At 36.9% G+C, this 25,965-nt stretch overlaps 1 protein-coding gene and 1 long non-coding RNA gene across 5 annotated transcripts; both read left to right on the top strand.

Moving 5' to 3' along the window:
* Positions 1-4,315: 4,315 nt before the first annotated feature.
* On the top strand, positions 4,316-8,522 carry LOC147551874 (uncharacterized). Its single transcript, XR_015236612.1, has 4 exons — positions 4,316-4,422; positions 4,533-4,608; positions 6,805-6,891; positions 8,329-8,522. It is a non-coding gene; the product is annotated as an uncharacterized LOC147551874 (long non-coding RNA).
* A 672-nt stretch (positions 8,523-9,194) lies between these two features.
* EFS (histone-lysine N-methyltransferase) lies at positions 9,195-25,263 on the top strand. Of its 4 annotated transcripts, none has more exons than XM_086664989.1 (19): positions 9,195-9,632; positions 9,731-9,814; positions 9,986-12,487; positions 12,607-12,823; positions 13,112-13,278; positions 13,378-13,457; positions 14,342-14,473; positions 14,552-14,668; positions 15,246-15,338; positions 16,608-16,685; positions 17,902-17,958; positions 18,237-19,041; positions 19,116-19,171; positions 19,673-19,752; positions 19,861-19,943; positions 20,035-20,114; positions 21,452-21,531; positions 23,026-23,071; positions 23,859-25,263. In XM_086664989.1, the coding sequence occupies exons 3-19, from the start codon at positions 10,003-10,005 to the stop codon at positions 25,005-25,007; spliced, it is 5,805 nt and encodes a 1,934-aa protein (XP_086521115.1). In that variant the 5' UTR covers positions 9,195-9,632; positions 9,731-9,814; positions 9,986-10,002; the 3' UTR covers positions 25,008-25,263. The 4 variants fall into 4 exon arrangements, with proteins under 4 accessions (XP_086521115.1, XP_086521114.1, XP_086521116.1 ...); XM_086664988.1 differs by having other exon boundaries at positions 9,731-9,875; XM_086664990.1 differs by having other exon boundaries at positions 9,249-9,632; positions 9,731-9,875; positions 9,992-12,487.
* The last annotated feature ends 702 nt before the right edge of the window (positions 25,264-25,965 follow it).

Here is a 25,965-nt window from a genome sequence, read left to right as displayed (position 1 = left end):
ACCTCCAGGAGGTGCCTTTATGATTTCTCTTTAGTTTAGGGGGATCATTTTCAGGTAAGCCCTCAAACTAACAGATGTTATTTTGTGGATATTATTTTTCGTAAGTAATTCAATTTAGCCCCACGAATCTAACTATTTTAGTGCAGATTAACCCTCCAAGATTTTGTAACTAACCTATCAATTTATTTCATTTTAAGCCCCTTAGATTATATCTTTACTACAAATCGAGTTGTTTTGTGGGTCTAATTTTCAATAAATAATTTCAGTTTCACTTCTTATATCATGCATCTTACCTTTTAAATTAGCAAATGTCATTACAAATCCATCTTCAATGGTGTTATTCTAATATTTATTTTAATTTCTCTCTTAAAGGTGTCACCTAAATGCAGAATCGGTGACATTGGCTGGCAATGTCACAAGATTGCATCTAGTTTATGCTTAGTGATGGCTAAAGAGTTTTGTTATATACAATTGCATTATATTTCTATCATTTTCATGGATTTGTAAAATTTCCACACTGACCAAAATGTTTTCACGAAACGTTGCTACTTTTGGACCGATCGAAATTTTCACCAAAACGAAATTTCATTCCATGATTCTAACTGCAATGGTAGATGACGATGGTGGTGGTGATGATGTTGATGACAATGAAGATGGTAACGGCGATGAAGATGGTAGTGATGATGGTCATTTGTGAAGATAAAGATTGTGGCGGCGGCTGTGTAGGTCGGAAAAGATGGTGGTTTGTAATGGATTGCATGTCGGATTTAAGATTAAGAATGAAGAAGTTTTATAAATTTATTCAATGGCTTAATATACAGAGACCTACTCTTTGTGATTACTTTAACGTGAAAATAACGCCTCGACCTCTTCTTCCAAATATAGAGGACCATCTGATTATTTCCTCCTCCATCTTAATCTATTTTGGATCGATTCTTTTGAATGAACGTGGCTCCTAATTTAAATGAAAACGTTGAAATTAAACCTTATGATCATAAAGAGATTGATGGTGGTGGGTTAACTAGTAATGGATGATGGTGGTGAAGGTGGAGTGGTGGTGGTGAAGGTGGAGTGGTGGTGGTGATGGAGGTGACTAATGGTAAAGAGGAAGAAGGAGATGATGATGATGATGATAAAGAAGATGATGGACTTGAGTTAGAGATGTTAATGTAGAGGGTAATTTTGTTCAAATTCGCATATGTTATTCGCACATTTCAAACTTAACAATGTGTTTTTGTTTTCCCTCCACGTGGGGTGTAAATAAAAAACTTTAAAAAAAAATGGAGGTGTAGTTCTAGTATTGATATAATAACGTTGATACATCATGAATAACATGCACGAAAACTAAGACCTCTTGGGCCCTATGACTCTACCGAGATTCGATCTCACGATCTCTTGGGCTTAAGAGGGGGTGTCCAACCACTGCACGAAAGAGTGGTAAACGAATGCCCTCTATTAAGTGAACTGGTAAGTCGCTCGTGAGTTAGACTCAATGCCCCTCAAATAAGACATTATATTCTAAATACTTACGAGGGTATAACGCGTGCGTAGAAGGCACAAATAGTTCTATAATCTCAATCTTTGGAGCAGGGTGAGACTTGAGGTCAAATTGGACAAAATCTTGTTTCGACCCTCAAGTACAACGGAGCCACATAAAGAGTTGTTTAGGCCCAACCCAGCTTGAAATTTATTGGGTTAATTCCGTTTGCTCCCGATTTGTGATAACTCACCATTTTGGCCCTTAAGTACAAAAAAATTTAACTCTTTCCGGAAGTATCCTTAAAGGCCAAAAATGAACTAATTCTTAAAACAAATCAAATCCGCTTCATTTCTCCCTCTCCCCTCCATTTCATTACCTCTCTCCTCCACTTCATCTCCCCGACGACCGTCCGACATAAAAAAAAATCTACTCTTTCTTCTTCCTTCTACATCCCCTTTCTTCTTCTTTTATGTGGAAATAAGTAAGGTTATTTTCCAAATAGCCCCTAACTTTGTGACCAGCTTCTTGCCTAGCCCCTAACTTTGTCAAATATTCTCATATGACCCCTTTTTTGAGTTACCGTTAGCACACCGTTACCTAGTCATCACCTTATCTCCTCTCATCTTCTTTCCCTGCCCAGCCCCCTACTTTGTAAAAAATACTCAGATGACCCCCTTTTTGAGTTACCGTTATAACACCATTAACCAGTCATCAATTCTCTCTCCTCCATTTCATCATCTCTCTCTGTCACCTCATATTCTCGCCACCTCATCGTCTTCATTGGCGAAGGTCGCCGACCGACCAATTTTCCGGTCAACGACCTTCAAACATAAATTTTTATTTTTATTTTTATTTTCTTTCTCCTCTCTCTCTATAAAAAAAACTTTTTAAATTTTTTTTCTCCTGTCTCTCTCTCTAAATGCTCCGACGAAGGAACGCCGGAGCATTTAGAGAGAGAGAGAGAAGAGAGAAAAATTTGAAAATTTATTTTTAGAGAGAGAGGAGAGATAAAATAAAAGTATTTTTCTATTTTATTTGAAGGTCGCTGGCCGGAAAACTAGTCGGTCGACGACCTTCGCCGATGAAGACGATGAGGTGGCGAGAATATGAAGTGGCAGAGAGAGATGATGAGATAGAGGAGAGAGAATTGATGACTGGTTAACAGTGTTATAACGGTAACTCAAAAAGGGAGCCATCAGGGTATTTTCGACAAAGTAGAGGGCTAGGCAGGAAACCGGTCACAAAGTTGGGGGCTATTTGGGAAATAACCTTTTATTAATTAAGTTTTATTTATTAATTGAGCCTTTAACCAATATATAAATGTTAGGCATTTAAGGGATGCCTTTAGAATTTAAGGGGTGCCTTTAGACAAATGTTTATTAATTAGGTTTTATTTATTAATTGGGTCTTTAACCAATATATGAATGTTAGCATTTAAGGGGTGCCTCTAGAATATAAGGGGGGTGTCTTTAGAATTTCAGCTTATTTATTAATTCAGTTTTATTTATTACTTAGACAGAGATGAAGAGAGAGAGAGAGAGAGTTATGGTAGGAGAGAAATAGATAGAGAAAGTTACGGGAGGAGAGAGTTATGGGAGGAGGCAGAGAGAGTGTGTGAGAAATCAACTTTCCCATCTAAAATGTGGGAAAAAATTAGACCATATGCACACTTTTTTTTTTTCTTAAGAAATTAATTTTCTTACCTAAAGTGGCCAACCAAACAGTGAAAAACTGATTTTCCTGGGGTACTCACATTTTCACACGTATCAAACGGACCCTTAAATCTGAAAAGAAATTATCTCCATGACGATAAACCAATTATTAATGTAATGTGTAATCGACTTAGTTTTGTGATGAGATTTTAAATCACTATGTAAAAAATATTATTATGCACGAGTAAAACCATCTTTCACATAAAATCAGTCTGAGCGATTTTTTATCGACAAGATTACAAGAGTCATTATGAGACATCGATACATTATGAAAAGATAATACAAATTTTATGAATTGAATAAGCATTGTGGCAGTCAGAGTTAAAACATCTGGAGTCTTAAAAGACCATACATCAATCCTTATGGGCCATCGTAACAGGTTTAAAGGCCACCTAATGTACTTTTACTTCACCTAATATAATTTTACTTCATCTATACCAAAGTTCTATAAATACCCAATGTTTGTGATGTTTTTGAAACAAAATCCATTTTGGCTCCCTAATTTATTCTAAATATAAAAAAAAAAAAATTAACCCGTATTTAAAAATGGGTCAATTTTGAATTTACATAATCACTTTTATAACAAGGACAACTGTGGAGACAAAAAAAAAAAAATTAATCACTACAGTTCACTGACGGTGTTAATAGAAAGGGACCAAATTTGAGTTTACGAAAAATAAGGAGCCAAAAAGAAAGCTGGTCACAAAATAGAGACCAAAAAAGAAATAGTTCAATTTTTTTTTTTTTTTTTTATCTTTTATTTATATCAAGTTTCAATTGTTAATTTATTTCAATTTCTTTTCTATTTGTTAATTTATATCGATTTTAATTGTAAAGAGAAATCAATTTGACTCATCTTAATTCTGATCTAAATTCTGAGTTATTGTTAATGTAACGTCCCGTGCTTTCGATTCAGAAAATATAAGACTAAGGTTAGGCGAAGGGCCATTTGAAGTTTAGAGAAAGTTAGGACAAGGACTAAATAAACAACTGGTGCATAATTTAGGATGTTTTCTGCGACCAGGAAATATTTAGGGGCTGCTTTGCAAGTTTATAGAAATTGAGGGACTAAACTGTAAATTCGATTGGATAAGAGAGAAACCAAAAAAATCAGATTTTCTTTCTCTCTTTCAAACCGACTGAAATTAGGGCTTAAGCTCAAGGGAAGAAATTGATTAAGATTGAGAGTTTGGGTGAATTTTAAAGAGAAATTTTGAGTTCAATCAAGAAGTAAGTGTTGTTCTTCAGCTTTTTTGTTTAGGTTTTTGATGGAAACTTAATTTTCTCTCTCTATGATTGATTAATTGAGTTCTAATGGAAGTTTTCTTTACTACTTGAAGAACTTGGTGAATTGAGGAGGAATTGGAAGAGAATAATCAAGAGAAAGCTATTGAAATCGATTTTATTGGAATCAAGGTAAGGAATTTTGATCTCTATGGTTTTATAATGATTCTTTAAGGGTTTTTGTACCTTTATGTGTGATGGTATGATTTTATGGTGTGTTTGGTTGCAGGATTCCTAAGTAGGATTCCTATCAAAAGTGGGATTTGGTAGGAATCATGAATCCTTGGTCTGTTTGGCTACCAAGAATCCTAGGACTCTTGAATCCTAAGGATTCCTAATTCCAAAATTTGTATTGGACCAAAATCCTACCCTACCCCCTAGGATTTGCTAGGATTTTGGATTAATAAACCTAAATTTTCAAACTTAAAATCAACAAAAATTTATTTCCCTTCTACAAAATAATAAAAATCATTATTCTTTTCAAAAATCATTACTTTTTTCAAAAATAATTATTTTTTCCAAAAATCATTATTTTTTTTAAAAATCATTATTTTTTCCAAAAATCATTATTTTTCTAAAAAATCCATTATTTTTTTAAAAAAACCATTATTTTTTTTTAAATCATTATTTTTTTCAAAAATCATTATTTTTATCAAAAATCATTATTTTTATCAAAAATCATTATTTTTTTTTTCAAAATCACTTTTTTTTTCCAAAAATCATTTTTTTCCAAAAAATCATTATTTTTTCAAAAATCATTATTTTTTCAAAAATCACTATTTTTTTCAAAAATCATTATTTTTGAAAAATAATTATTTTGTAGAAGGAATAATTTTTTTTTGAAAAAAGAATGTTTTTAAAAAATAATGATTTTTGTAAAACATAATGATTTTTACAAAAAATAATGATTTTTGAAAAAATGATGATTTTGAAAAAATAATAATTTGCGAAAAAATAATGATTTAAAAAAAATAATGATTTAAAAAAAAAATAATATTTTTAAAATAATTATCTTGTAGAAAGAAATTACTATTTTTGAAATTTTCGTGAAAAAAAATAGGTTTCATGAAATTTCAGTTACCGGAGAAAAATAGGTTTCATGAAATTTCAGTTACCTAGAGACAATATTTGGATGAGATTTTGTTTTTGGGATATTATTCATAAATTTGAAGGATATTATTTTAATTAAAATCTTATTTTATAAGAATCCAAGTATAATAGACAAACAAACCAAAGGATTTTAAATGAAGGAATCAAGAATCCTAGAATTCTTATTGGTTACCAAACAAACCAAAAGAAACCATTTGGATTCATGAATCCGTGGAATCATGAATCCCAAGGATTCATGAATCCGTGGAATCATGAATCCCAAGGACTCATGAATCCGTGGATTCATGAATCCTGCAACCAAACGCACCATTAGTTTACTTAAAGAATTATGAAGTTAGGTATGATGAAACAATTGGATGAATAGGTCAAGACTTGATGAAAAACAGTAGGTTTGAGAACAAAACTGCTACTGTTTTTGGGTGTTTAGACAGTCTTAAAGGCTTCGGAAGAATTTCGAGTCTTCATAGATATTATAGCTCGTCTCGTTCCGATTCCAGAAACATATTATAATGATTATTCGGAGTTCGGATGAGGATGATATGATGGTTAGAGTATGCAGCATACGAGCAGTAAAACTGATGCACTGCTGCGTATCTTTTAGGTTTTTCCGGCATGTTTTAGTCGTAATTAGGAGAAGACACCTGAGAATGAAACGCTAGGAGTGAAGTTAAATTTCCGAAAACTTAAGAATCAGTTGAATCGGATTAAGGACTAAAGAGTATTGTTTGTTTGAGTGCGCAGTGCGCAATTAAGACTACTTTGTGTGTTTATGCATTTTGGATACGGTTCATTCGGATTTTAGCAAAGAGAACCGATAGAACATGTTAAGGGCATAAATATACTTTAAGCGATATATGATTCAACTTAATTGAGTATGACAACGAAAGTTTTTAAATGGTCGAAAGTACTCGGTATAGTCGATTTCGTTACAAGGAACAACTTCGGAATAGTTTGGTTTATAACGGAACCTAATATAGGTTGGATTTGTATATTGAGGGTGTGAATAAGATATTCGTGTTGTCAGAGTGAAGGTGACTCTTGTGACCTCGGAATCACATAATAGACTTTATGGAATCGTCCAATGGTTTAGGACGCAAGCTAAGTAATGAATGTTATATCGTTTATGGGTTCTTCAGATATATTGTCTTCTTAGTTTGCAAGATCTCCTCAGACAGTTTTCTGACTGTCAATTGACCGTCTTGTTCCTTGTACTTTCAGCAGGAAGCGAATACTACGTAGAAGAGAGACCCGAGGAGTCCGAATCTCAGGTGGACGACAGCGAACCGGAAGTGTACTACATCTGAGGTAGGATCCTATGAATCTTACTTGGAGCACGGGTATTCCCCGTTACACCATTTTATATATATATTTAGTTTTTATCTTTTTCTTCTTCTTTTCCGTTCTTTAGTTAAAATTTGACGTAATATGCTATGGTGGGAATGTATGTGGTGTGTTGTGTGTTATGGATGTTTATCTTTTAAAAACAATTTGGTTTTTCTGAAAACTAATCACGTGGTGGCGGAATCGCTTGAACTGCGTGATCTTTTTGTATGAATTGTGAACACGTGGTGGCGGAATCGCTTGAGCTGCGTGTATAACATGGTGGCGGAATCGCCTGGACCGTGTTACGTGTAATGATTGTTTGACGTCGGGCATTGGTTGGTCCCCTTGTTTATTTTTCTGTTATGGATTAGCCATGAATTCATGTCAAGGGTTACACTCGGTGCATGCGCAGCCGTTTGGTAACGACCATTCCAGTTTACCCAGAATGGGGTCCGAGAGAGATTGGGAGTTGGGGTATTCCGACCCTTGGAGTGATTAGGGGACTGACCAGTGCCATGTTTGTTTATTTATTCTGCTAAGCCACTGGTGTTTGTGGTTTGAATTCTGTATGATATGTCATTGATACTTACAACATTTTCACCGAAATGAAATAGGGTGCTTACCCGAGTTTTCGTAATAAGAAAATACTTAATCCCTGAAAGTGGAAACTTGTAAAAGCTTGGCTTTAAACAGGGTTTACCCTACCTTGAGATGCGAGAACGCTCTTCTCCTTTGGTGGATGTTACCTGTTAGGAGAGCTCTGTTCTTGTAGCTTTGGGAGTCACTCAGATCATTTAATATTATTATAGGTTCATGCATATGTTTGGGTATTCTTCGAATGGTTAATGAGTTACCTTGCGAGGGAGCGTCAGATCTGGCCGGAGGTAGGACGCGCCTCAAGACGAGATAATTGTATCGTCGTGGGTATATGGCTCTACTTCACGACGATACTCTTATAGTCGTCTGGGTAAGTCATAGCATATTCTAAGCGTATCGTTGTTTGAGTGGGATTTATTATTCGATGCGTATTGAGATCACAAGTTAGCCCGATGGGCGATGATGACGAAGGGAGAGTTACGGAAGCTCTTACCGGGGTATTACGTGGATCCATGTGTACACTGCAGTAGTCAACTGTTCGATAAGGCGCCGCCTGCCTACGTACTAACAAAGGCCTAACGGTTCTTCCTAGCCGAATAGTAGGTTACCCCGACTGAGGGCGTATTCAGTCGTGATCTTGGTAAGCTAGAAGAATTATCTTGCTGTATTGCCTTGCTTGATGTGCATAATATCTATTTGTACTATTGTATCACCTAAACTATTGTTTTATTAAAATGTTGATGTGTGGTGCGGGTAGGATGTCTAGGTATCCTACTGAGCTAACTTTCGAGTTATCTCACTCCTTCATTTGTTTTTGTTCAGGTACTATAGTTCCAGATCGATCTAATCTTGCTTGTGAGCAACTGGTGATGTGAGATCGATTTGTTTTTGTATATTTTGAAGTTATGTATATTATCAGAACGAAGAATATATATGTATCACTGTAGTATATAGTAGGTGCGAGATGTTTGGGGTTTGTAGTTTGTTTTGTCGTGATATGAGTTTATGTGCATGTATATATGTATGTTTTGGCAGGTTTTACAGGTTTTACAGACTCAATTTACAGAGGAAACTCTGCCGAAATTTAGTCTCGTCTTTTTGACTTTTAGTTCGTTTTCAAAAACTATGATTTCTTATTAGATTTCCGCTGCTTCATTTTATTTGTTTGATAACAGAGATAAGTGTGTTGGCTTTGGTTTATTTTAGAAACTCTGTTTAAGCGAGACTGAGACTTAGTTTCTTTTATAAACTGCCGGGCAAACCGTGTCTCGGAACATGGGGCGCCACAGTTAACCAAAATCTGTTGTCTCTCAAATTATACGATTCAAAAGGCTACGGGGGCAATCGAATTACTAATGACGATCCAAAAGTGGCATGGAAAAAAATTTGCTCAGAAGTTTAGCACAAAATCCACCATAGATGATTTTAGAGATTTGAATGAGTGGCGGGTTCCTTTTAATACGTTAAAGAGAAAAAACTATTAGACACAGTAGTCCCATGTTATTTTTGCTTGTGTTTAATCTTTAAGACTTAACGATATTTTTAGGTGGTAATTTTCAATGAATTTGCTATGTAATTTTCTCAAAATAGTTCATGGGTAGATTCGGTCCCCCTTAAATAAAAATTCTGGTTCCGTCTCTGTACGAGGGGACCCATGGCCTAAACTTATCGCAAGGTCTATAACTCATGATTTTCACTTCTAATGAGAATAAAACCTGACACCTCCGGATTATGGAGTGAGTGTTCAACCCCTACACTAAATCGTAGGCTTGGTTTTGGCCTTGAGCCTTTTGGGTCGTCTATGTGTATAGTTAGATGCCAGATGGCTGTATCAAGCAAGTAAAGAATTGAGAGGAAACTTGGAAGGTTACTATATTTCGGATTAAGAAATAACAAGTCCTTGTTCGGACTTCCCTTTGTTTTTTTTTTCTTCGCTAAGAGAAGACCACCCACCAACTCCTGAACCAAGGCGATCATTCAATCATCGTCTCCCCTCTCTATCGCTCTTCTTTTATAAGAGAGAAAATTAGGAACAAAACGGACAAAAAGATAAAATCTCAACTTTTTTTCTCTCCGCTTCCGTTTTCGTTCTCATCATCTCTTTCTCTCTCTAGGTTTATTATCAGGTATTTTTCTATTTCTCTCTCTACATTTGCATTCAGATCAGTTATTTTCAGAAATTAGGGTTTCTGGTCTTACTTTTATTGTTTTCTCTCTTTTGCAGAGAACTCGAGGAGGACATGTGATTGTGACTCTAGGGTTTGTACTTGTGGTTATCTATTGACTTCTCTTGAAGAGGATATCCCTGGTATGATTTTCTCTCTTCGGTTCTGGGAAGATTGCTTTGGTTGATTAGTACTGATATAGAGGTACTTCAAGTTGTTGTTTTTTCAATGCGGTCACAAATTTGGATTTCAGAATTGTTAGTTTTGTTTTTTTCTATGATTTATATGTTGAAGGTATTTTTGATTTTTTGAAGTTTTAGGAGGAATTGAGATGGGTTGTGACGGGCATTCAGTTTTGGTGGAAAAATCTTTATCTGGGTTATCACCGGATCCCAATTGTTTGTTTTCAGTAAGAACACCAGTCCTAGAATTAGGAGATTCACTGGAAAACATTGAGATTGTTTCGGTTGATAATAATGGAGATTATAAGGACTGTGAAAACGATGTTGTTGAACACCGTTTATGTACTGAACCGGCTACTCTGTTCGTGAATAGTGACGGGAATACCATTGATCAACTGAGTGATGATGTGGTATTATGTTGCACGATATCCAATTCTAATGTAGAAATAGAGAATTCATCTAGCACGACTCACTCCTCCGTAAGGAATGATGGAAACATAGATTCAGGCGTTGATCATAAAGTTGATGGAGTTGGAAGTGGTGGGCAAGAGGATGCGTATTTGAGCACTGTTCTCTCCGTGACAACAGATCAAATGCCAAACAGCGGGGTTGGGGTTGATCAATCATGTTGTTTAGTGAACACTAAACAATCGTTAGAGAAAAGTGAAGAGTTTCAGTGTGACGATATTAGTGAGGTTTTTACATCGTCAGGTGAAACAGTTGATGATCAACATGCCATTGTGGAAGGGACATGTAATATTACACCAGGGTCCTTGGATACCTTGATGATTGAAGTATCACATGGAGGTAAACTTCAGTGTGAGGATGGCAAGCCAAGTTCAACACAATATGGTGAAACATGCTCTGTGTTATCACCTATGGTTGCTTCAATGAGTAAGTGCACTCAACAGGACGAAAATGCAAAGATGGTTATAACTTCGTGTTCAACTGTGAAGGATGACAGGGGGACTGTGGAAAATAAACAAAATATTTTAACCGAGACCTCCACTTATCGGCAAGGGAATAGCGAGGAAATTTTGGCACAAGTTGTAGAAACACCTTTGCTGTTGTCGCCCATGAGTGAATCCCCTAGCAAAGGCACCAAACATAACGATAACATTGAGATACTTATACGTTCAGATGAAACTGTTAAGGGTTGTCAGGGGATTGCGGAGGAGGAACGAAATTTAAATAAAAGCACTGAGACCGTTGATACTAATTCTGTATCCTTATCGGCTTGTAATGACATTGTACATGCACTGCCTGGTCAACCTCAAAGAACCACAAGGCGAAGAAATTTAAATAAAAGCACTGAGACAAGAAAAGTTGGACGCAGAAGAATGGCGTCCAATAAAACATTGTTTCCATGTAGCGCCGCTGCTATGTCCTTGGATTTTACCAGAGGTAAACGAAGCTGTTTTTCTAAACCGGCACGCTCTTCCATTTGGGGAACACTGGAAAATATTGTACATGCATTTCCAGAAAATGATGGTACACTGAACCAAGATTCCCTGTCAAATCAAATTGTGAGACAGGGGTCACAGAAAAGGAAGGGTGGACAAAGCGGGAAAAGGATGAAGAGTGCCCGAGCTAGTGGGAATTCCCGCATGTCAAAAGGAAGACGCCGGGCAATAACTGGTTGTGTTACTTTGAAGGTTAACAGTGAGGAAGATAAGGAAGAAAGAAATCCAGAAATTGTTGTTCCTTGTGATATGGATCCCCTTCCTTCTGCACAAATTGCTTTAGCAGCAAGCCCAGCAACAAAGGATACTTTGATTGGAAATACATTGGGTGATTGCCCTGGAGTGTTCTCTCAAAGTGCAACTAAGAACATGGGGGAAGCAGTTGATCTTAGATATTCAGATCCGGGAACCTCACCTGATTCAGAAGTGATTAATGTGATCCTGGATGCTGATATTGCTGCAGGAGCACAGGGCGACTTGTGTGACTCTGTTTTATCTTACTCTGAAAAGGTTGATCCTGTTGATGTTAAAACTTCAAATATGAAGATTAAGATCCGAACAAAAGGAAAGCAAAAGGGTAAGGTCAAAGGACCACATTCTTTGGGGGGATCCCCTGCTGCTGAAGAAAAATTTAGTGCTCATAGGAATCCGAATAGTACTAGAAAATCGGCAAAATGCAGAAATGGACTTAGAGGAGAAGAAAAGCTTCAGCATACTGACACTGTCATTTCAGCAACAAGTGAAAACGTCTCCCTCAACCTTTCGTGCATTGCAGGATCTCATACAAAATCACCGTCGGTTTTGGGACTGGGGGAACATGAGGAAGGGCTGCAAGCAGATACTGTTCTTGATAGTTGTGAATTTTCTGGGCATTTCTTGCCTGTTTCAGAAACTGCCAATGTTAAGCTTCCTAAATGTGCTAAACCCAGTGCTGGACTTGGTAAATGCAAATCACGGGCTCCTGATTCAGCAAGGCGTAGGAGTGCAAATGCTCGTCAAAAGAAGAATGTAGATTCCCTGACATTTGTTAATAAGAGCAAAGTCAAGGGGGATGATGCTTTAGCCCAGGTTGCTTCTAAAGATGAAAGTCATCTTGAAACAGACACAAATCTCAATATCTGTCTACCGACGGGAAAGCATCTGGAATTGAGAGGGCCTCCTGATATGAGCAGTTAGTCCGTCTACCTTGAACCTTTATTTTAGTTTTCAATGTGTTTACACTGTTCAATTCTTTTATGTTCTAAAAGGATTTGAGCAAGAAAACGTTGAAGATTATATACTGTTTTGCAGATGTTGAAATATTGGGTCCTTCCACTCTTGATGGTCAAGGGAATCTGAACTTTGTTGAATTCTCCGAGGAAATGTTGAAGCCTTCTTTGGCTTCAAATGCATTAGCTGAGCAGTTCTGGACTCCGCCAAATGCCTGGGTTAGTTGTGACGATTGCCAGAAATGGCGGTGTATATCAGCTGCACTTGCTGATTCCATTAACGAAACAAATCGCCACTGGTAAAAAGCATTGCAAGTTTTTTTGTTCATTGAACCCTTACTGAATTTCTTTTTGTCACCGGAAGTTTTTTTTAAACTTAATTTATTAACTCATATCATGCACAAAATATGTAAATAAGAGTACGTACTGGGATGTGTAGTTTGGAAGACTGTCATTCCTATTGTTCATCTCTATTGTTATTCAGACTAACCTCAAAAGATCCGGCTGAGTCTTGATTTCTTATTATGCCAATCGAAGAAAGATCTTTGTGGCTTACTACTCTCTTGTGCGTGCTTCACATTTTGCAGGACTTGTAAGGATAACGTGGACAAGGCATTTGCTGACTGTTCAATTCCCCAAGAGAAGTCAAATGCAGAAATAAACGCAGAGTTAGAAATATCAGGTGGGTCTGGTGAGGAAGATGTTCGTGACAAACATTCAGTTCCGAAGGTGACTGAAACCAAGCAGTTAACTGGTAGGCTGCTTTCGTTGAAGATTTGTGTGAAGAATGAATTTTGTAATCTTGTTACTTATAGTGTTTGGCGTTTGACATACTCCTTTCCTACTATTGCAGTTTCCAAACCAGCAACCTGGTCGCGTATCAAGTCTAACTTGTTTTTGCATCGTAAACGTAAAACCCAAACCATTGATGAGGTCTGAACTGCTCCCTCTTTTTGTCTAGTGTTATTATAGAGATAAAAATTCATGTAGTAGTTAGTGGTCATTTTATGAATGATGACTGGATGTATGAGAAACAAATCATGACTTTAGTTTTTGTATCGATTATCGAATTGATTTTGTTCATTATTTAGTTCGTGGAAGTGTTGAGGATTACTTATTCTTATAATAGCAAACAGTTCAGAAAGAGGAATTGTGTGTATAACAAGGATGTTTAGAAGTTGACGAGCACGAAACAAGCAGTTGGATTACGTTAAGTATATTACACCCCATGGTCCCTGCAAACATTATCTACATAGACATCTACCATACGAATCGTTTTTGTAGTTTTTATCCGTTTGCTCCTTCACTCAGTCTCCTTTGGTTTTTTTTGTACAACTCTTACAAGTCCATCTCTAGAACGAAGGTGTCCTTCCAATGCTTAGAAAAGTTAAACCACCACTTACTAGTTGAATTCAGTTTCATGGTTATGATCTTTGTAGTTGCATCATGTGCAGCTTACCTGAAAAATTTAGATCCACAATAGCCGAGAGAATAATTTCCAATTTCTTGGATATTTGACTTCGGGCTATTTCAAATCTAAGCAGTTAAAATTGGTAGTTAGTGATTAACTCGGGACTTGCCCCCGATTACTGCTAGTCGGGATGTGGCAGACTGGCAGGTCTTACTAGCTAAACCAACTTGTTTCCGGAAACGAGATGATTTAGAGGCCTAGTAGTCCTTTACTTTTTCTCAACCCTTTTCATGAGATCTGGGATGACTGACTTGTTTGTGCTTTACCCAGTCCCTGGTATCTGATTGATAAGCTTTATGATTTAAGATTCTATTTTAATCACTTAAATTATTTATTTTCCTACCAGATAATGGTTTGTCACTGCAAGCCACCTCAAGATGGCCAGCTGGGTTGTGGAGATGAATGCCTAAATCGGATGCTTAACATAGAATGTGTGCATGGAACCTGTCCCTGTGGAGATTTTTGTTCAAATCAACAAGTAAGTTAGCACCTAGTGTTACTTTGGTTCAGTGAAATCTATTTTCTACATAATTTAATAATCTTGTGCTGCTTGCAGTTTCAGAAACGCAAGTATGCAAAGTTTAAGTGGCTTCGAACTGGAAAGAAGGGATTTGGGCTGCAGTTGCAACAAAATGTATCTGAAGGGGCATTTTTGATAGAATATGTTGGAGAGGTAGTGTGCCGTTTTTCTCTTTGGTTTCTGTTTTACAATTTCCTTCCAACCAGATGTCTAAACAAGTTAAAATGAGAAGCAAGCTACTCAAGGAATTCCATGTTGCACTTACAATATAAAGAATCAAGTTATGTTTATAGCAAGTACAGGCAGACAAGCTACTAAATAGATCCTGCCATTGGTACTCGGTGTTGTGTAGAAGCGGCACTCACAGGCAAAGGCCACAGAGAACACATACAATTGATGTAGATTTCTTGCTCTTCTTATTACAAGGAGCATTTTAATCTCAGCAGAGTTTAACATGTTAAGTGAAGAAGATTACATGATTACTACACTCGTTGAACTCCTAGAAAGTTATGTTTCTTTGATAACTAATTTGAAAAATATAAGGCTGTGTCTTGGGACACCAAGCTAGGTAAAAACCTTATTTTTGAATGATGATTCTAAAGGGAAGGAGATATGGATCATGTATCTTGGTAGGGCCAGAACTGCAAATATTGCATTTCTTATCTGCTAAGTTTAACTTCATCTAACTCTGTAACTTAAATCCAAGGTTTGCTAACTATTTTACATGTAGGTACTTGATTTGCACACATATGAAGTGCGACAGAAGGAATATGCTTCTATAGGTCAAAAGCATTTCTACTTTATGACATTGAACGGCAGTGAGGTGAGCATTCTGCATACTTTAGATATTTTAGAACTTAGAAGTTCTGTTTTATGTTCTCTCAAAGAAGAGTTTGCTTCCGGTTAGTGGGATCTAGTGTACTGTTTGTTGCTTGAGAGTTTAATGATGAAAAAAGTATCAGCAGCTCTGTTCTGCTGTCGTGTACGTACTTCTGTAAGTTTAGCTACTGGTACTTGTCGTCTCCTTATAGCGTTGCTTGATCAAGTGTAACTGTGTAATATGTTTATATTCATTCAAAGTTTCAAAAAATAAATAAATTTGTTTACTTGAAAACAATGTAGTAGGTCTCGGTCCGGCCGAAGGCCGAGACCGAGACGAGACCGAGACGGACCGAGATTCTCGGCCGAGACAGCAAGTTTAGCTATTAGCTAATGGCCTAATACTAAGGCATAAAATAAGTCCTAATCTACTAAAATTAGGTTCTTGTGTTCTTTACTTCTTTATTAGTTCTTAATTCTAGTTTTTACTACTTATTCTAACTTAATAATTGTATAAATAAATCCTAATCTACTAAAACTTTCTAAAAGAATTTTCGAAGTTTCTATAAGGCATAAAACCTAAAAATTCTATATAGTATTATTGCTATTTATTTTAGATTTATTGGGAATACAATAAGTACTTAAGATTTAAGAAGATAATAAATAGTAGTACACAATTAGGTCTAACAGTTTTCCAAAATAAAAGTTCCAAATATTTAGAAATTACTGTCTCGGTCTCGGGTTGTCTCGGCTGAGTTTCGCCGAGAATCTCGGCCAAACCCTAACTCGGGGTCTCGGCCGAGTCTCATCTCGGGAGAGGGCCGAGACGAGACCCGAGATTCTCGGCCGTCTCGGCCGAGACCAACCACATAGCTTGAAAATTGATATGCCATTAGAAGATCTAGGCATTTTTGTCTGAGCAAATGCTATATCTTGATACAGCATATTTGGAGCTATATATGGCCTATACCTTCCTACTGTCTTGATTTAATTTTTTGTTTTATTGGGTGAGTAATGTTGGACTTACCTGTTTGAAACCTGTTAGGAAAGCAAGACAAAATCCTTTTTTGAAACTAGCGTTCGGCTTGTATTGTTAAGTGTTAACTTCTGTAATCTCACTCTTATGCTGAAGGTTGCATGTTACTAGCCTCCAATTAAAGATAGTTTGGTTTATATTTACTGTATTTGTTCCATTGCCCAAATTATTTTGCTGTTCAATTTCATCTTTCTCCTTTTGCGACTGTATCTATTAACTTATTTTCGCCACTTGCAGGTAATAGATGCGTGTGCAAAAGGAAATTTGGGGCGTTTCATCAACCATAGTTGTGACCCTAACTGCCGTACAGAAAAGGTTAATCTCTTCTGCAATTGTCTTGTTTGGTGCACTTGCACAACAATGTGGTTTACAGTGGTTGGCTTAGAATTAAGCTATTATTCATCCTAGCTTCTTTCTTATGCATCTGTATAGAAGTCACACCCTTCAAGCTTGGGAGGCGGCATATTGTGCCGCTTACAAGTATATCATGGATCCTTGTGTAGAATTATGATATGGATTCCAAAATTGCATCTGGTGAAGGCCGAACAGGAGTGAACCAGGAGTCCCATTCCTCTGAGGCAATCCCAAAGCCAGAGGAGTGGGTGGGTTGCGATTACCGTCCCTCCAAAACTCCAAATCAAATTTTATAATGCATAAACAATATCAACTTCTAGAAATATCATAGTTCATTGCTGATATATAGATTTGTATAGAAAAATAAAAATCTTCTGGCGAACTTCTGAACAAGTATAACTTCTCCTGGAAGAGCTTTTGACTTTTCTTTTCGACGCTCAAGTGAAGCATGGTTTGATTAAAGCACTAGTTTACTTTTAGTCTTGTTCTTCAATTTCTTATTGGTTTAGTTTTTGTATGTTTATTCTCTTGTTGATTTTCTTTCTCTTGAAGTTAATTTCAAAAAATGTAGCTAAATCTCATTGAGAAAACCAATAAAAGTGAATCATTGAGACAAATCAAGTAGATTTTCCATGTCTTGTAATCAAGGGCATAAAGCGATTAGTGACGAACTCTTTATTCTTAATTTGTTATACATGAGTGAACCAAACACCAAGTTAGGAATGTGGGGAGAATCATAATTCTCTTCTTGGTTACGTCAAATGCTGAAGTAGGGGAATGCTAAAGTAGGGGGTTGAATCTCAAGCTTACTGGAGGTGGGAGAGTTTGGATTCATCCTAGTTGTGCTAGACATATTTTCAAATTGGTGAGAAAATGGTGGTGTGAAATTTAAAATATGATAAAAAACAAAGATCTTATTAGATTCTCTAGAAGTGGTTGTTGTAGCATGCCCTTGAGCCCTCCTTGGATTCTGCTCACATCTCAAAAATGTCAGTCTACCATGTTGAGAGCAGTTGCACATTTGCACAGAATTCTATTGCTCTATTTCATAAATAATAAATTACTTGACCTGAAGTTTAAGTGTAATTCACCTCACTTCTGTCATCTGTCTCATGTTCGTGTAGTAAATAAATTACAAGATAAACATTCTTATCCTATTTTTATCTTGTGCAAGCAGTGGATGGTGAATGGAGAAGTTTGTATAGGATTGTTTGCTCAAAGGGATATTAAGAAGGTATACTTGTCATTTCAGTATTCACATTGATTCTTCTATTTTTACTTACTACTAGAGTTCAACATCCTAACAGCTTATGGTACCTATATACTACTAATACCAACCACAGAAACTGTGTTAGTCTGTGCATCGAAATTCTTTAAGTCCTTGTAATGCAGTCTTTCCAAAACAATCAGGTTTCCCTCGAGTCGCTACTTTATTGTAGGCTGAATCTGAACTACAAATATGCATTGTTAAACCGTAGACAATACTAACATTGGGTGATTCTGCTAAATCAGGGCGAAGAAGTAACTTTCGATTACAACTATGTGCGGGTGTTCGGTGCTGCCGCCAAACGATGTATTTGTGGTTCTCCAGGATGCCGAGGCTACCTTGGTGGTGATCCATTGAGTACGGAAGTAGTTGTACAAGGTGATTCAGATGATGAATATCCGGAACCCTTAATGGTTCCTGAGAGTACGGAAGTAGTTGCACAAGGTGATTCAGATGATGAATATCCTGAATCCTTAATGGTTCCTGAGACTACGGACAGCAAAGTTACCGATTCCTGCTTGCCTGATGCTCATATAAAACCTGGAGAGGGTCGGTTAGATACTTCCAGTACAATAGACGCACCTCCCATTGCACAGCTGCAAATTCTTGAAGAGATGGAATGCAGCAGGGACGGATCTCTATCTTCTGCTCGGCAGGTGGATATTTCTGTACAGGCAGAAGATAATACCAGCAGATCTCCATCTGATTTGCACAACGGCGACAGTACTTCCAAATCCTCACTAGGTGTTCAACCATTACAAATTTCCCTGGAAAAGGATGAGACAAGCACGTCCTCATCCATGGTTCAACCATCAGGAGCTTCCAACTCAGCGACAAGCCCAATGAGGGACAGGAAGTGCACTTTTGAGACTGTTGAAGAGAAGCAACATATATCAAAATCACAGTCTCTTGTGAGATCATCTCGTTCAGTTATTCCAATTAGAAAGGGCAAGTCCAGTTCTCACACTGCAAGCACAAGTAAACCACGCGTTTCGGCAAATAAACACAAAAATCTGGTGCAGGGGCCTGCTAATAATGGGCCCGAAGGAGGTGAGCAGTTTTTTGTTATGCTGCTAAATGCCATTAATTTTACCTATCCATTGACTTATTACCTGATGTTGCAGTGGAGGATAAACTCAACGAATTGTTGGACTTTGATGGTGGAATTAGCAAAAAGAAAGTGAGTAATATATAATTTTGTTGGAATGGTCTTTGTTTGAGTAGAATGTGTGTGTGTACAATTAAAAAGACAGTTTTCCACATCAAGGTGGTTTACTTTACTCTAAAAATATGAGGCTAAGGGTGGTCATCCATTTCGAAAGGAACAACAACTCCACAACTTAGATAGGGACAAATACTTTTCCTTTTTTACTTTTCTATAATAATATAAAGTCTCAAGTGAACCATTTCAAAAAGATAAAGTCTCTCGTGTTTAATGAAAACAATAATCAATCCACATATTTGAGGCGGAGGAGGTATCTCTCGTTGCAAAGCTTATACCTATACCTCGGAACTGAACTGTACAAATTGCTTGAGCCTTCAGTTCTGTATGCCTCAGGACAATAATCGACGAAATTGCCCTTAATTGACTTTAAAATTTACTAAGGCTTATAAACTCTTTCTCTCATGTTGCTTCCTTATTGAATTCGGACTTGCTACTGATCAGTTTCTTTGTGAACAGGATGCCACTAAAGGTTACTTGAAGCTGTTATTTGTCACTGCAGCTTCAGGAGATAATGTTAAAGGCGAGGCAGTTCAAAGGTACTGAGAATTTTTTACGTGCTCATTCTGATTTGTCATTTATAAACTGCTTACCAAACTTAATTAAAGAAAATACTTATTTTTATTTATCTGTTTCTCTACTTGCAGCACAAGAGATCTATCAATTATTCTAGATGCTCTCTTGAAAACAAAATCGAAGACGGTTTTGAGCGATATAATTAGCAAAAACGGTAGTGCATCCGGTCGCTTAATTAGATTTTCTGTTTGGAATTTATTGTAGTAGTGCTGCGTTAACACTATTCACGATTCTTGGGTCCGTAGGTTTGCAAATGCTGCACAACATAATGAAGCAGAATCGAAGGAACTTTAACAAAACTCCCATTATCCGGAAGCTTCTCAAGGTTACTCAACTTTTAATTATTTATCGTTTGCCATCTGGCATAGCAGTAACACTGTTCAAAAAATCAACTCCTTTATGATTGATGACTAAAGGAACTTCTTGCCTGTTTAGGGAGGATTGCCTTTGAATCTACTAATAAGAAAAAAAAAAAAAATCAAAAAAGGTGTATTTATGGATTATGGTTAACATTTCACATTTGTGCATGGTCTATAAATCAAGTAGTTAGATTTCGAAATATTTCGGCCAGAATGACCGAAATATTTCAATTTCCATGCTTAGTGAAATTTCCACCGAAACCTATATTTAACTACTTTTTCTTAACAATGCTTGATATTTAACTACTTTTTCTTAACAATGCTTGATCAAGGAAAGAAATTTTGAAATATTTCGCCCGACATGACCGAAATATTTCAATTTCCATGCCTACCGAAATTTCATTCATTGTTATATTATTTTTTTCATATATTAGAGATAATATACAACATGGGCTAAAATATGGGTACCGGTAACATAAAACTGGATATCTTAATGTCTTCTACTTCTACTTACAATTTTCTCTTACTTTTGGATGAACAATTTTTACATTTGCACGTGTTAACCAACAGTGGTAATTAGTGAAACGCTTTTCTGCAAGCATATACACAAATATACATATAAACCCTCGCATTGTACCCATAAAGTGACAGGAATTTTGCGACAAGTATATTTGAGTTTCCAAGTTCCAACACGAGAAAAAAATATCAACAAGGGCGTCCCTGTCACAACCTATAAATGTAATGACCTTTTTTTATCACATTGACGACCTAGGATAGCGAAGTCCAAGCATCATGTTTTTCATCAGCAATTGATATTAGTTAGTTGGAGAGATAGTAGCAGAACTAATCTAGACGTGGGAGGTTTTTTTCCAGGGCAGGTGGCATATAAATCGAGTATAAAAGGACAAGAATACAACTGATGCATACAATAATTACCCCAGTCTTGCCACACCTAACCATACTAACCCCAACAAATGTCAAACCTGTTAGTCTTATGGGCTTGATGTCGCGTTAACCAGTCTTATGGCTGTGCTCGCTCGGTGTGTATGCACCACTGCTACTAACTAGTAAGTAGCATGGGTAGAAACACTCACGTGTCTTAGTTTTGTTTACATGTTGATTCCTCGATTGTTCCTTCTGCTTATGAATGATGATTATCTCATGAATTTTGTTTCAGGTTAGAAAAATGCATTCAGATGTTTTTGTTTGTGGAAAGTGTTTTGGGGAACTAGTGATGTTCTCAGTGTTATATTGTGAAATCCCGGCATGAATCTACCGACATAATTCATCTTTTTCTGTGCAGGTGGTAGAATATCTTGCTGACAAGAAGATTCTAACAGTAGACCACATTATTAGCGGTCCTCCATGTGTTGGAGTTGAAAGGTCAGAATACTATCTCTTTTGTCTTCATGTATTTATGTAACATTCGGCCCTCCTTGAAAGTTTTAATGGTAGAATATGAAGTACTTTGATGGATATATTAGCTTATTAACAAGTCATATACCTTTTATATATTTACCATCTTTTAACTCTTACATAGGAATTACAAAGTGTTCTACATTACCCAAACCAGAACCAATAAGAATAATTATCCAAACCAGAATAATTGCCCATATGAAGGTCTTGATGGCCAATTAAATTAATTAGCCTATCATGCTGTGTAGTAATATCATGCTCTGTAGTAATTGGATTGAACGGAAAATGTGATTCTGGTCTAATTTTGGGTTATTGTCATATATGGATTACATTTTCTCTAGTGATGGTATATTAACCAGACCATCCTGTCAACGTGAGTCTCTGAAGATTTTTAAAAGAACGAAAGCTATAAAGAGAAAAAAAAAGAGAGTAAAGGTTTCCTGTTGGTTGGCTACTGGATTTGGCAACAGAATTCTGAAAGAAACAAAACCAAAAAGAAAGTGAATCTTTCCGTTTTAAGCTCATAAGAAACGCTAGAATCTTAATTTCATCAATGTTTGAGAAAAAGATTTTCAGCGTCAAGGAAGTTACTTCGTAAGCTCAAGTTCGCGTAAAAGGTGACAAAAAGTAAAAGTATCTGTCTGGAACTACTTTCGCTTCATATGGTATCCGGGAAAGATTCCAGATGTTCACATCGCATTTAAGGTTGGTGGTATGTTGTCATCAAACCAATTGTTAGTTAGTCCTGAATGTGGCAAAATTGGCCGTGAAAATTTGTCGTTTTGAAGTTTAAATTAAGTTTGCAATGGCAAACTTCTCCAGTTCACTGGTATTTCTGTCAGTTGACATCAATCTTTAGAAGGCACTATCCTTACTATAAAGGGGTAAGAAGCTTGGGCCTTCATTATATACTCTTGTTATTTTTGGACGCTGGGGACAAATTCCTCCCGAGGAAGACATTCAAATTAGCTTTTGACTCGTTATTTCGTTAAAGCCAAGTTGGTGAGGATAAGAGCCTTTGTAGCACCAGGCACGGTTTAATACATTCATGTTTGTTGTGCTTCAGAAATTCTTTGGTATTTTGACATACATCAGCGCATATTTCAGAAATTCTTTGGTTAATGTATACAATTAACCAGGAGGCACTATAGCATGATGCAGGAAAAAACTTGGGCACAACCCTCTTTTCTGGATTTCACTAGCTTGATATCAAGTCCGTAATTTTGAATTTGCACCAGATTGTTGACAGTTGCATTTGTATGTCTGTTCTTTTATATATGTGTATATATAAATATATAGACAGAAACTCCTTAGCCGTGTCATTGCTTCCTCTTTTAGTGTGTCCAAGCGGAAGAAATGATACGTATCACCTTTACTTGCTGGCCTTACATTCGAGTATGTCTTGAGATGACAAATCTAAAAGTCCCTTTACTTGGTTTCTGGTGTTTTCTTTTGTGGCAGCTTTCGGGAGTCGATGCTCGAGTTAACAAGGCATAACGACGTACAGGTAATGCTCTTAGTTATTTCGGGATATATTGGTTGAGAATTTTGTGTCCTGCTCGCTTCAGTTCCTATTTTAGTTCGAGATATATTATTACTCCCTCATGTGCGTGCTCTAGTCTCTTAGTCCCTGACCACAATTATACCCAGCTCTGGTACTTGAAACATCTTTCTTTTGGGATATCTATTTAGGGTCAAGGCATTAAGATCTATATTCCAGCAGTTTTTAGCCTGAACAAGTAATCATATCATGCTGACTTTCAAAACTGATAAGTGCACACTTGTTCTTGCTTCAGGCCCCTAGATACTGAAAAAGCTTTTGTCGTCTTTTAGTTCTTTAAACTAGAAAACTGAGAAAAGACTAGTTTAATACTGTGTTTAGTCTTTTGAAGTATTTTTGATAATTTTTCCATCAAGGTGTTCGTTAGAGTAGAAGACCCATATTTTAAAAGCAATAACATTGTTGCAGAGAAATTAAGACTCACGGATTTGAACTGGTTTGTTAATTGAATCAACCAAGCATTAAATATAAACCTTTCACCCTGATAACAATTGTAATATCTTGACATTCATATTTATCATATCCGATCTATAAGAAGACGATAGTTTTCTTGGCGTGTTTGTTTTGGACCTTGATATTGTAATTGGGCCCCATTGCAAAGCCGGAAGAGTACCTCTGGGCTCCGGCTATTGAAATGACGCTTCATAAATTTTTCTTGAGGAAGTTCCGGGAACTTCAATCTACATATTGGGTCAGATAAACTTTAACCAGCTTGGTGTGTATGCATATACAGGTGCATCAAATTGCAAGGATCTTTCGGGACACGTATATTCCTCGTCAATATAGAAGAATTAATTTCTCCAATAGGGAGAATAGCGGTCCCGGAGCACATGGTGGTTCAAGCTTCAGCAGGTCTGCTCCATATAAACGATGGAATGATCGTGGTGCAGTAAGAGCCAGTGAAGCAACAAATGCTGATATGTGTACGGAAACTTTTGGACTTATCATGGACGGTCACCCTATTAACGGTGAAAAATCCCGCAAACGTAAAAGCCGGTGGGATCAACCGAAAGATTCTCAACCACCTGATATCATAATGAAAGATTGCAGTCTGAATCTGAAAAAGGAAGTGGAAATCCACCAAGATCTATCTGAGCTCCGAATCAACAGAGAGAACAATATGGGCAATGTCTGTGATCAAAGTCTTCTGACACAAGTTGGTGATCCGATGATGGAAATACATGAAGACGCACCTCCTGGATTTTCTGCCCCCTTTAGTAGCAATCAATCTGTTCCGTCAAACACTTCCTCAACTACAACAGTTCTTCCTTCAAACACTGGTGGTTTAGAGGTGGTGGTGGGGTGTTTGCAGAGCAGGTATATTTCACACTTGCCTGTGTCATTCGGGATCCCGGTGTCATTCGTGGAGCAGTTGGGAACACCGACCCAGGCAGGAACCACGAATAGTTGGGTAGTTGCACCATCCATTCCTTTCCATTCATTTCCACCATTACCTAAATATCCTCGTGACAAAAGCATCGGGGGATGCAAAGAAGAATATTGTGAAAGTCGCTCTGCAGAAACAAGCACATCAGGGGCCAGACAACCAAATGTTACAGCTAACAATGAACATCAAATGAATGGGGGGCAAAACCGATGGTCGTCAGGTGGTGGTAACTTAGGAAGGGGGTTTTTCAGGCAGAGGAAGTGGAACAATAGTTGCAGAACTGGTCGTCCATGGGTTACAAGAAGGAATGATAGATGGCGAGGAGGATCGAAGGAAAGTAATAACACTAACAATATCTCTAGAAGTTCAGTCGCACAGAGTGTAAATGAAAAAAACGAGGTGGTCAATGGGAGTAATCTATATCGATCTCAGGGTGTTCATGGAGGAAATGACTACCAAACTAGCTCATCAAACATGTATCAACAACATCCATAGGAATGATGATTGGAGGTAAACCTTTTTGTTCCAATCAAAAATGTACTTGACATTCTTTTCTTTTTTTCAAATTCAGGAAAACTAATAGTTCAAAATAGTGTGGATGTCAGTCCCATTTCTTTATTACTTAAAAGAGGAGTGTAACCTTCATACATGTTGATGTTGTAAAGGTCCTTTCTCTTTGCTTTTTACAATTTTTTTTAACTAAGGGAGAAAAACTGAGCTTATTGGGAATAAATCATTTACTTCTGTTCAAGGTCTTCTAGACCATTTGTCATTCTTTGTACAAATTATCTTTCTGGTAACTTGATTTAGGGTAGAATTCTGCACATGAAGTGAAAAGTATCGCTTTTGTTCTTACGGAAATTTATGTTGCGGAGGGCTTTCTTTCTCCATTTGCTGCTCATGTATTATTTTTTGTGCTAGAAATTTCTTCGGGATTTGAAATGAGTAACAAATCTAGCAAACACATTTTGTACTGAATAGGTATGTATACCTACAGATCTTAAAAGGACGGACATCGATCTCACTAGGTCAAAATATGATATTTTCTGAAAGAAATCAACTCTAGGAAGTACGACCGATCATGTGTGGGAAATTTTATAGGCAATGGTATTTTTAAATTGAAGGCGATGTTATTAACAAGTCTCGGGCCAGTAACCTTAATTCAAAGAAAAACCCAAGCTTGCCTCTGTCTACCGCTTAGATTCTCTCTTTTCATGCTCCCAGAAAGTAGCGTGAAGGATTACTAAAGCAGGGGCAAACAATTCCCATGAATATTGGGGAGGGGGTGGTTCTGGTTTGGTTGATTCATCACTTGATTGTTTGAAATTTGATAAGAAAATCTACATCGAAGATGTGGGTGTTGGAGTTTCACTTCATTTTTCTCTCTCTTCTTCAGAGAATAAAAATCAAAACCCCACTTCTGTCTACCACTTCAACTCTCTTTTTATGCCTC

Source organism: Eschscholzia californica, unplaced genomic scaffold (assembly GCF_041429995.1).
Source record: "Eschscholzia californica isolate CP2 unplaced genomic scaffold, dmEscCali1.0.p SCAF_3, whole genome shotgun sequence".
NCBI lineage: Eukaryota > Viridiplantae > Streptophyta > Magnoliopsida > Ranunculales > Papaveraceae > Eschscholzia > Eschscholzia californica.
This window is presented reverse-complemented; position numbering and strand designations above follow the sequence as displayed.

Bases quoted from the DNA above. Each gene is read 5' to 3' on its own strand.
- EFS (XM_086664989.1), top strand. From the start codon at position 10,003: ATGGGTTGTGACGGGCATTCAGTTTTGGTGGAAAAATCTTTATCTGGG. The intron at 15,339-16,607 runs GTGAGCATTCTG...CGCCACTTGCAG, and splicing joins TGACATTGAACGGCAGTGAG to GTAATAGATGCGTGTGCAAA. The intron at 19,944-20,034 runs GTAGTGCATCCG...TTGGGTCCGTAG, and splicing joins CGATATAATTAGCAAAAACG to GTTTGCAAATGCTGCACAAC.